Source organism: Rosa rugosa, chromosome 6 (assembly GCF_958449725.1).
Source record: "Rosa rugosa chromosome 6, drRosRugo1.1, whole genome shotgun sequence".
Classification (NCBI taxonomy): Eukaryota; Viridiplantae; Streptophyta; class Magnoliopsida; order Rosales; family Rosaceae; genus Rosa; species Rosa rugosa.
This window is the reverse complement of record NC_084825.1, coordinates 9630184-9642597: the sequence shown is the minus strand read 5'-3', so window position 1 is coordinate 9642597 and position 12414 is coordinate 9630184. Positions and strand designations below refer to the sequence as shown.

Genomic DNA, 12414 nt, shown 5'->3' with positions numbered 1-12414 from the left:
AATGGCGGGCCACAGACCACTTGTCGTTGCTTAATATAGTATCAGAGCGGATCCCTCTCTAATCATGTCTACAATTGTCATGGATCCGAGTTGGGTTCATTAACTTGGTCATCCGAAAGATTCTGATTGGATTATTACCAAGTGTCTGATGTGGGTTTTGAATTGTTACGATTGACCAAGACTCCAATGTGGAAATTGTGCCCCAATTTCAAATGTGGGTATTGGATTTGTTTAGGGGTCATCATTTGGCCCTTCGACCCTAAGCCCGCCCGGCCCATAGGGCCGAAGCCCTACCCAGCCCTTGCATTAGGGCGGGCCGGCCCGACCCTTTCTCAAATAGGGTAGGGTAAGGGTCATGCAATTGAAACCCGGCCCGACCCTTCGGCCCTACCCTTTTGAGCCCGTTAGGGCCAAGCCCGGCCCGGCCCTCTAGGCCCTACCCGTTTAAGCCCTAATAATTTTCTATTTTTTCTATTTTAAAAATAAATGTCTTTTTTTCTATAGCATACAACTTATCTCTTTTTTGGTAATTGATTTCCTCAGCTTTATTTTCTTTAATTCTTGTTTCCTTTGTTAAATAAAAATTAGGATTAAAGTTTGTTTAGTCCCTGTACTCTGACATTTTTCTCGTTTCAGTCCCTGACATTCTCATTTAATCTAAAAAGTCCCTAACGTCACAATTTCCTTCTGATCGGTACACTCCGTCCAATTGCTCCGTTTGTAGGCTGACGTGGCATCAAAGTCAACGCCACGTAAGCCTTTCCAATTGCGAAATGTTCATACTATCCCTGCCCTCTATTATGGGTGTTTAGGCCCCTTCTCCGTCCTTTTCTTGAGGAGCATCAGATCGAGCGACGGTGACCCAGCCCTCTCTCCACCTTCCGGCTACCACTTGACGTCGGATCGGTGTCGTTCGACTTTTCTTGGCGGCCCGAACCTGAGCCTGCTCTTCCTTGCTCCGAACGAGCGGCGATAGTGGCCGAGCGAAGCCCGAAAGCATAGCGCGTTTCCTGCGAGGTTTTCTGATTCCGGTCAAATCGTGGCGGCTCCTCTGAGTCCCAGACTGGAAATGGAATGAGCTGCTGGGCCAAGCGGCGTTGGGCTTGGCCTGATCTGAATTGGCCGCGTCTTCTGATTCGAATTGAGGGGTGTCTTGGACGGCGGTGAGGGACATGATTTGTGCTCCAGATCTTCGGGTTGGGCGGCGGAGGACCAGGAAAGGATCACAAATGGAGCTCCGAGCGAGGAGTGTAGGCCTTGGCGTCGCAGGATTTTTATGGCTCTCACATGGAGCTCCGCGCTAAGGATCACACTCCTTCTCCTCCTCCTCGCCGCTATTGCCACTGTCTGTTTCACTCTCCCTGTTGAAAATGTTTCATCTTTCTCTTCTGGGTTCCTCATATATGATTTCCTTGTGCCTTGTTTGATTTTTTTGTTATGTATTGTTAATTGGCTTATTGGGTATGTGAATTTAGCTCCCTTTATCATCTGTGATAATTTCGGATTCATTGTAGTTTTGTTGCAATTGGGGGCTTATGATATTGGTGGATTACATGTTTCTGGGCTTTGAACCGTATTGGAATGTGTATAATAAGAGCACCAATTTGGGGGAAGAACCTAATGTTGATGAATTGGGAGCTTGGATTATGGTTTTGAGCTTGACTACAATGCTGGGGGATTAGAAATGAGGAGTTGAGAGGCAGTGGCTTGGAGAAGTGGGTCTGGGGGTTGTGGTGGAGGGTAGGTGGTGGGATTGGGTGTTGTGACAGGTGGAGTAGGAGGTGGTGCAGCAGCAAGTGGTGGTGGTGAGAAGGTGGTTTTGGTGGTGGTGACCTTGAAACTGCTCTCGGCGAGTCCTTCAATATCAAAGAAGTTGGAGGATCATTGAATGGCAAATCCGAGGAGGTTTTTGGATGGTAAGCTTAGTGGTGGTGGTGGTGGATAGATTGGTGGCCGGTGGTTATGGTGGTAGTGGCGGTGGATTTTGGTGTGAAGAAAAGAAAAGAAAAAAAAAAGAATAAAAGAATGAATGAGGGAAAATCCCGGGGGGGAGGGGGGGGGTTATATTGGACAATTTACAGCTTATGTGGCATGCAAACTGCTGAGTTGGCATGGCTTCGAGTGCCACGTCAGCAAGTTAACGGCCCAAATTGACAGAATGCTAACGGCAAGGACTGATCGGACGGAAATTGTGACGTTAGGGACTTTTTAGATTAAATGAGAATATCAGGGATTGAAACGATTTTGGAGTCATAGTACAGGGACTAAACATAATTTAATCCTAAAAATTAATTTAGAGTTTTAGAAAGATAGTTAATTAAATATAACCACATTAACTAATATTTATAAATGTTATAACTTATAAGTTAATTTCAATATATATATATATATTAAATATGATCAACAAAAAACAATGAGTATGACCATGGAGCCACATTTTAAGGAAAAAAGAATAATGTATTTCTTTTTGTTAAACAAATTAAAGCCCTTTTAGGCCCATTTCGGCCCTATCTGGAAGGCCGGCCCGACCCGGCCCTTTTGGCCCTAGTGACTCGGGCTTTTCGGGCGAGTAAGGGTTAGTATATTTAAGCCTCGGCTCTACACTACCCGGCCCTAAATTTTGTTGACTTTGACTAAGCTCGGCCCGACCCTACCCTAAGCCCTAAAATTTAGGGTAGGGCCGGCCCTAGCCCGGCCCATGATGACCCCTAGATTTGTTAATTGATTTCACGTGCAGACCTAGTGTTAGGTTGCACGCGAGGGAGCGTGTTGGAGATGAAATATCTCACATTAGAAAAGTGACAAACGATAATATAACTTATAAGTGAGTGAATCACAACCAATTATATCGAGACTTTTTGTGATTAAAAACTAACACCTGACACAAATTAAGTTGGAATAATATCTGTATAATGGTGGGCCACAGACCACTTTTGTCGTTTTTTATAACAGATTTTGCTAGCATAGCTTGATTAAATGCATAGAGATAGCAAAAATCCAAACCTCCATCATCCTTAGCATTACACATAGCTTTCAAGGACTTCTAATTGATGTTCCTGTTACGATCCGAATCCCCAAGGAGATATTAACACACAATTGCTGCAAGTCATACCAGAGCAATCAGGGATGTATAAAATAACTCACAGCATACGCAAGAAGAGCATGGGCTACCACCTTAACCAATAGATCCTTACCAGCTGCACTCAGAATTTTACCCTTCCAACAAGAAAGCTTCTTTAAGATAAGTGTCTTTTAGATAAGTGAAAGTGTTTATCTTGGACCTCCTCACATAGGTGGGCAAGCTCAAATATTCTGACAATGAGTAACTAGTTAAACACCTAAATAACTAGCTAACTATGGCTGCATATCAATTGAATTCTGACTAAAAAAACCCCCACTTTAGTAAGAAAAGATAGCTCAAGTGCCTTTATAAATTACACAACACAACTAAAAGAGTTTTGGATTAACAAAAATAATGCCCCAAATAAATATTTAAATCCAGTCATCAAAAAAATAATATTAAAATCTTGTGTTATACCCTTTAAGGATGCGTGTGTAGCTAACTAATTAACGCTAACCTCCTCCAATAAAAAAAAAAAAATTGTGTTATACATCGATATTAAAGAAATACTATTAATTAAACGAATAATAAGTAAAGAATTTCTTGTCAAGTTGACCATGTTGAATATATGGGTGGGTGCGAGTGTGACTGCGATTGAATGAATACATATGGTAGACAATAACACCGAACTTCTGGATATAATTTGCACATGGTGATGACTTTCTCGAAGGTCAAGTCAAGATGACGATCATCCAACACGACTTCTTTTTCCAAAGGGGAGCACCGTGTATATAATACAAAATGTACAATCAAGAATCCAAATTTTCTTATACAAAATAGTGAACATAATAGCTCTGAATAAAACAAGAAATCCAATACAAGAACATTGGATGGTTATGCTGTCACCACGTAATCAATATGATTGGCAAGTGGGATGACTATACCATGCAAAGACTTGAAAAATTTGCAGCATATGTACAAGTGTGAACGTATACTTTTGTATAGTAATCGTCTCAGAAGCTAACTTTATAGTGGATTATTTGACTAAAATAAAATGCTTGGTGGATAGAAATCAGACGTAAACTTGATGCCTTGCTCTTAATGTCTTAAATGTTTTTAGTTTTGATTTGCTTAGTGTAGGCTGGTCAAAAAACTTCTCTTTATAATTTTCTTTCTTGTATTATCAAAAAAAAAAAAATACACAGATAATAAAAATGTTGAACAAAAATCCATTCAGAGATCTACAAAACCATCGTATCAAATTTCTTATAATGGAACAAAGAGATAAAACAGACTTCTAGATGGATCATGTTGGTAACGTGGAAATGATCCAAGCAAAAAAAAACAAAAGTGGAAATGATCCAAGCAAAAAAACAAAATTGGAAATGATCCAAGCAAAAAAACAAAAGTGGAAATGATTTCTTAATGCGAATGAGTCTGATTCCTTAAAGTCAGCCAAAGAGCTCAGCCAAACTATGTAATCACCAGAAAAAAAAAAAAAAAAAAAAAAAAAACTCAAAAATTCTATTGGCAGCGTGTGTGTTTTTTTTTGAATAGGAATTGATTTCATTAGTAATCAAGCCATGAAAACAGGCCAGAGTCTAACAGAACTTACATAAGATAAGCCGGAACTAGGGGTCATCATTTGGCCCGTGGGCCTAAAAGCCCATGGGCGCCCGCCCGGCCCGGCCCGCAGCAAAGCCCATCTCGGCCCTGCCCATTGGGCACGAGGCAGGGCTAGGGCGGAGGGTTCAAAGCCCAGGCCCGGCCCGTGGCCCGGCCCGTTATATGCCCATTAAAGCCCGCCCGGCCCGGCCTTATAAGCCCACCCAAAAACCCATTCAATTCTTGTATTAATATCTTTTTATGTAGTTATATTGAACTAATTATTGCATTAGGTCATATGTTTTTTTAATTTTGTATTTTATTTTGGTCAATCATTAACATATCATAATTTTTTCATAGCTTTTTGTATTTTTTTTAACAAAATATTATGACATATAAATATAATGGGCTCGGCCCTGCCCACCCAAAAAAGCCCGGCCCGGCCCGGCCCTAAAAAGCCCGTAAGGCCCTGGGCCCATGGGCGGCCCTGCCCTGATTTTTAAGAGAAGCCCGGCCCTGCCCGGCCCGAAAAATAAAAAAAATATGTTTTGGCCCTGCCCGTCCCGGCCCGAGCCCATTAATTTTGGGCAGGGCCGGCCCTACCCTGCCCATTGACGACCCCTACCCGGAACAAACCGGATAAACCCTAGTTAAGCCACAACTAAACTCATTAAAGTCTAAAGGGACGCTCGCTGAACAACAAGCCTAAACTAAGCAAGAATAGTCTCGCTCTCTAAGGAATATATATTCATCTAGTCTAAGGAACATATATTCAGCGTGTGTGTTGCTCACGGGCCAAAAATATGCCTGGGTACAGAAAACTATATTAATGAAAAACCAAAAGCGGTTTGGCTTAGATTTTATCTCCTACTTGTGTGTACTCAGATAAGGCTTGGCACTTTTTTTTTCAAACCATACCCCATTTTTTCTTTTTGTCATGTACATGTTCATTGTAAATTGTAAACACAAAGACTAATGCAAAAGAAAGAGAATGGTGTGGTTTGTCAAAGAAATAGGATGTCAAAAGAGAATGATGTGGTTTGTCAAAGAAATAGGATGTCAATTTCACCACGGTTTGTGTGTGTTACGCTTATCGTAGTTTTCAATTTACTTCAAAATAGTCCCAATTTCATATAATGGCACTGACAACATGTAAAATGTTCACCATCTATCTATGCAATGAATCAAACCCCAAAAACATTCTGAACTGATGTGTAATGAGTTGTTACGAATGAGTGATGCACGATGCTAGTTCCCTACAAATGGCTACAAGTTGTTTGGGGCTTGCTTCCTCCACTGAAGATGATATGAACATTATTAGCGTTTTACTGGTCAGTCAATCACATATGTATCTAAATTTAAAGGTGTAAAAAAATATTTCTATGTCTAATTTAATTTGTTCTCCACCCTCACAGAAACATGATTCGCCGGGGTTTCCTTGATCGATTAGTGATCAAAAAATGATATTGTTCATAGGTTGGTAAATTTCTAAAACCATTCTACAAAAAACAAGAAGGCATGAATAAGCAACCTTTTGGCCTCGTCTTCCCATTTGCACGAGTGTTTTTACAATGGCCATGTGCATGACAAAAGAAAGGTGGGATGTGGGTCACAAGAAAGATAGTGCCAAATTCCAATACAATTATCGACTTTTTAAAATTTATTATTATTATTTTTTTATCTTTGTCAAGGTTTGGGAGTCTGGTCATATACGTACTAGGGCTGTCAATTTCGACACGACTCGAAACTCGAACGAAATAAAGCGGGTTGAATCCGCACGATTAAAAAACGGGTCGGCAGCGGGTCAACCAGTCATGACCCATTTAATAAACGGGTCGGCCACGGGTCAACCCGCCAACACGAAGTGAACCCGTATAACCCGATTATGCTATATTTCTTATTAAAATTTTGGACGTTGGGAGTATTTGATCATAGAATTGGACAATTTGAAATATTTTGCTTCATCATTATTAGATTTAATTATTTATGAATTATATACAATTATTTATATTCTTCGTCTTATGAAATTTTTAATGAATTTAATCAATTTATGCATGTTTTTAGTTAAATAGGTCGCAGTGTTAACCCTTAAATTGGTCATTTTGTCCAACACGACACGACCTGTTTTTAGTTAAATAGCTCACTAACAACAAAAATAAAGTTAAGCATCCACTGAACTTGAACCCAAAACGGATCAAAACTAGCAATTTAATGGGGAGTTACCTAATGCAAGTCATTAATAGTGATAAACACGTAATTATATATCAAATAAGAATGTGTGTCATCGAATATTCGAATTGCAGACGCAACCATTGAAATGGATACTAATTTTCAATTACTAATATCTTTCTCTAGAAAAATAAAAAAAGATTTGTCTGCAATTATCAGTTTGCGTACACATCAAAATCAAGATATTGATGTACTAATACTTGCAATAAATTAATGGATCACATTCTTGTATTAAAGTAAAGGATTAGGATCCCCATCATCAGTTTTCTAAAAACATGTGACTGATAAACTATCTAAAAAACAAAGAGACCAAACCCAAGTTGGTCAGATTTTAACCCACCATCCCACATTTCCACAACCCTACCCTACTCCCTAAGTCACCCCACCAATCAGCACCAACCACGTCTGAGATTCCAGACTCCACGAAACCCTTTCATTTTCAGTCATAGGAGGCTGCGCACATGACCGTTTATCATTACTTGCTTGGTTACATTGAACCTTAATTTAGAATATGCTTATAGAAATTATGGTGACACAAAATATGAAAATATCTTCTACGTCTGCAATTTCGGAATTTCCTGTAACATTCATCTTTTTCTTTCAATTCTCTCCTTCCTAGAAACTCTTGCATGATCTCTCCCCCCCCCCCCCCCAAAAGTCTATTTCCGTACCTTATATATATCAGCAAAGTTGGTTATATATACACCCACGTTCGTGCTCAGTCTGCTCAAAGATTCACTCTTTTCTCAAACGTTTGTTCGTGCACTGTTTTTGCGTCCGCCGCCGTTAATAAGTGTTTGATAATTTGTCTCAAATGGATATGATGGGGGTGAACAACCGGAGCCCGAAGCAGAGCAAGAGAAGCAGATCGTCAAAGGGGGTGAAGGTGGTGTACATATCGAGCCCCATGAAGGTTCAAACCAGTGCCTCTAAGTTCAGGGCGCTTGTGCAGGAGCTCACCGGCCGAGACTCCGACGCCGAGCGGTTCATGGAGACCAACGGTGGTGGTGGTCACCGTCATCAGAATATTCCTGAGTTTTCTCATGAGCAGCAACTCAAGGCCGCTGATGTTGACCATCATGTATTCCCTCACCATCAGATTCCTTTCTCGAATTCGATTTATGAGTTTCCGAATTTCTCCGACTCTTTGTTTGAACCGTTTACTGGGCATTTTGAGCTCGATGTGCTCAGAAGCTTTGATCAACTATAAGTCTTATAGCTAGTATTCCCTTTGTAATTAGCGGTAACTATATATACACTTTTTTTTTCATTTAATTCCCCAGAGCAATACTAGCTTATGGTTTCATAAATATACTAGCTAGTACGTTCCTTTGATACATATTTATGTGGCCGAGCTTAATTAATAAAAAATTATTATATTAAAACTTTAGAACTTGAAGAGAAAAGTGGGAATGTCGCTACTTTCTAACGAAAATTATAAGAAGCAGTTTTGGTAGCCGGAAGAGATGGATTATCAAACAGAAGTTATGATCAGTTTTAGCTCTACAGTTGGCTCTGAAGGGCAGCACTAAAGTTTTAGCTCCTGAGAGATACCATCAGAGTTTTCTCTTCTTCATTCTGTTCTCTAGTGATTGGATAAATGAAATAGTTAAAAGAGAATTGTGCATGGCGTTCATGGTCCTCTTCCTCGATCTTAGGGATTCAAATTTACTCACCACTAATATTTTGGTACCACTCAATATAAAACTGTCATGTGTTATAAAACATAATTATAGTTAATCATGATATTTTATTAAAAAATAAATTAAAAATATTAAATTAATTCTACATAACGTAGCAAGTTTTAATATGGGGTAATATCACCACAAAATAAAAATGGTGAGCAAAATTCAAATAGTCGACATGCTCAGTAACTATAACTTCTTTAATAGTCTATTGAAGTCTGTAACTGTGTGTGCCTAAATTCATAAATAACCACTTTGATGGAGATTTGTAGCAGAACCTATCTAGCTTATCCATTGTAGAGTCGCCATGAATAAGACTCTTTCTACAATTCTACAAAACTTGATGTGTCCAGCTTTCATATACATAGACTATGTTGGTCTGCAGAAGCATGGATTCACGTGGTCCACTAGTAATCGGCAAAAAAATTGATATTCGGTCTAATCTAACCACCAATAATAGCCGTGCGAACCAAAAACCATGCATTATATGTTAATTAAGTTAATTTCTATTGTGTCATAAAAAAATATAAAAAGTTGCTTTCTATTGTCGCCTGTTATGGTTCTCGTCCAAGGTCGATCTGGTTCTCATCAAGTCTGGCTAAGTGGTAGGCGTAACGACCACAAAGGATATGTTTCATCCTTCCTTTTAATTTGTCTCTTTTTGGGATCAGAATGTTTGTTAGGTTTTTTATATTTCAAACGGATTCTGATTCTTTAAAATTAGGTGACTGTGAAGTTAGCGAATTTCCCCACAAGAGGACGTGGGATAATAGGCTAATAGCCCATAATAAAAAATTAAAAAAAAAGCTAGCGAATTTCTTAAAATCTCCATCTTTCGTATAATCTAACCATGCTAATAAAGAGCGACATTAATTTATTCTAACATTTAGTGTTTTCCTTCTCAAACACCACAACTAGACGTTACGATTGGCAATTAATTATATATAAAAAATTGTCTTGCCCTTTTAAAGGACTTTATGAACTTATGAGTTTTTTTTTTTTTTGAAGAAGGGTCAGTGCGGCTGCCCTTAGGCCTTAATTAATGAAACTGTCGAATACAAGGGGGGGACATAGAGCCTTAACCCCATAGTACAATAAACATCAAGAGAACGTCCCGAAATAATATCAGGAGTCTCTAAAAAATCTATGTATTCTAACATGCACCAACTAACAAATAGTGCTCTACTGGCTAAAATAGAGAATTGACATTTGTGATCTAAAGAATAAAAATAAACAAATGCTAAACTCTCGATCTTTCTTTCTATTTTTCTCATAAATAAATTTTGGTTGTTTTCATATTTGAATCTTGAAGGACATGAGAATTATACTCTGATACTGACATGAGATGCCTGAATAATAGTTGTCTTTTCTATGTTGAATTAATGAAGGTAAAATCGAGTTTGTCGTTTTTCATCAGGTTGCAAGTACCTGAACTACTTTAGCCTTCTTCTTCCTAATTCTACACCCAAATGGCCAGACCTATCTCATTTTGGGAGGCGAAAAAGTATTATTATTATTATTTCTTTCTAATGGAGTCTCCAAGAAGTAGGGGTGAAAAAACGAAAAGCAGTGGCAGATGATGCAACTGTTTTTTAACCATTGGATTACATAAAAAAGCAATTTACCTAACTTGACGACCTCCTAACTTTAGAGTCCATATGAAAAGTACTAGAGAGGCTTTTTTATTTTTTTTATTTTAATTAAAGGCTGATGCGGCTGCCCTGAAACCTTGATTAATGAAACTGTCAAATAAAAGATGAGGACATAGAGACTAATATTTCAATAAGCATGTAGAGAACGTTCTGAAATGATATTAAAAGTTTCTACCAAATAAATGTATTCAACCAGACACTAACTAACAAAGAGTGTTATATTGGCTACGTACTTTATTTGCTTTTATATGGCGGTAACATAATGGAAAAATAACTCGATTTGTAACACGGTTACAACATAGCATAATACCAATAGCACAACTTTTTTACTATTTTGCCGCCGAAGGATAAATCCGATAACACTTAGCTTCACTTTGCCATTAGGCGGTAGCGACCATTGATGAACCAAGAAGCTCGCCGCCTACCTAGAGCAGATAAGACACTTTGAGTGCACACACAGACATATAGCCTGACAAACCCTACACAACAAATGTAGGACTTATTCCTCACAAAAAGCGCATCCAAACTAAATAATATAAATAAAAAAATAACATTAAAGAAAAATATAAACTGTAATGGATGATACCCCAAGCCCAAGAGTTGCCAGGCCCGGAACAGGCCCATAGTTGGACCAAGGACAGGAGAGTCCAAGCATTAAACCCAACCCCAGACAGTTGTTGCACAGGTAGCCCAGCCACCACCATCGCGCCACCAAGTGCGTCGCACTGCCGCTTTCGGATCCCTATCGCCTTCGAATAGACGTTGTCGACAAAGCAGTAGCAGATCACCCCCACCACCACAAACCCACTCCTCAAGAACCAAAATAGAAGAACCAACCCAACATTATGACTCCCTCTGACAAGACCCGCCCCAGATTTCACCCTGAAATCCGAAGTGGCCCTGCGGGGCCCACCTTAGAATAAATTCTTCCAAAAATTTGGCGGAACTTCCCCTAAAAATGGACTACCCAAAACCTGTAGAAAGACATTTTACACTTCTAAACCATCCATCCTTATTCTCCTGGAGCCACCATGCTCCCCAAATCTCAACATCTCCCATTTCACAAGTACAAATCTCAACTTAATAACATTCATCTCACAGATTATCAGAGCAATTCTAGAATGAAAGGTAAAAAACATGGATAAAATGGATACGCGGAAGTTGTGTTGTTGACTATGCCTCAACTCCATGTACGCCCGACCTCAACTAACCTAGCCTGCAAACTGGGCATTTGAAACCGAAGGGCCCAGGGGAAAAGTATTGAAAATACGTTAGTGTGAGTGGACAAAAATAAATAGTCAAGATAATTTAAATGAAGCAACCTTGAATACTTTCCCACTTATTTAAATTTACAAAACCTCTATGCATGCAACGTTTATAAAACATATTTCTTTAAACTCAAAATCTCGTGAAAACATACCAGCCCCGCTGGTTAAGAGAAAATCGGACTAGCCCCGCTAGTCAAGTAATAATAGGACATGGGAAGAAATATCACCATACGGGTAAAGGAGCTCCTTAGGCTCTACCTACCCTCGACTGCCACTCACACATAGATTATGTGAGGAGGAGAACTAATAACCTCGACTACCACTCACGTGAGGAGGAGAATAAATCCCCCAACTGCCACTCACAAACACAATGTAAGTGAGGAGGAGACACTATAGAACGACCCCAGTATGGTGAAGAAAATAATCGAAAACCAGTAAATCCATAAAGCTTCCTCAATATCTCATGAGAAAAAAATAAGTATATTCCAATGACGTGGTCCCGTACGTCAAAATATTCTTAAATTCATAAACAAATAGGCGAGAAATAATAAATATAACAATCCCTCCAAAAACCTCAAGTCCGATAATATGGCAGAAATCTCAAAATCGACGAATAAAATATATTACTAAATTCCGGAAATCACCTCGGAAAATAATTCGTCGAGAATCACATAAATCATGATTTCAATTAAAATCATATATCGGAGATAAACTATCGAAGGCTCAAAATCCATTTTCGAAACATAATTGAAATAAATCATAATTAATCTCCGAAAATTAAATCATATTCCCGAAAATAAATCATAACTCCAAATCCGAGCATAATAAATTCGTATCCAAAATTCATATGGAAAAACAATGCCAAAATTATAATCCAAAGCAAAATATTATGCTCGATAAATAAAATGATAAAT

General features: G+C 38.8%; 1 protein-coding gene across 1 annotated transcript; it reads left to right on the top strand.

Annotated features, from left to right (window-relative positions):
• Positions 1 to 7528: 7528 nt before the first annotated feature.
• Positions 7529 to 8170, top strand: LOC133715488 (sigma factor binding protein 2, chloroplastic-like). The gene has a single exon (XM_062142001.1). It carries the CDS (start codon positions 7710 to 7712, stop codon positions 8103 to 8105), a length of 396 nt encoding a protein of 131 aa, XP_061997985.1. The 5' UTR covers positions 7529 to 7709; the 3' UTR covers positions 8106 to 8170.
• The last annotated feature ends 4244 nt before the right edge of the window (positions 8171 to 12414 follow it).

Excerpts from the sequence above, each read along its gene's own strand:
- LOC133715488 (XM_062142001.1), top strand. The coding sequence starts at position 7,710 with ATGGATATGATGGGGGTGAACAACCGGAGCCCGAAGCAGAGCAAGAGA.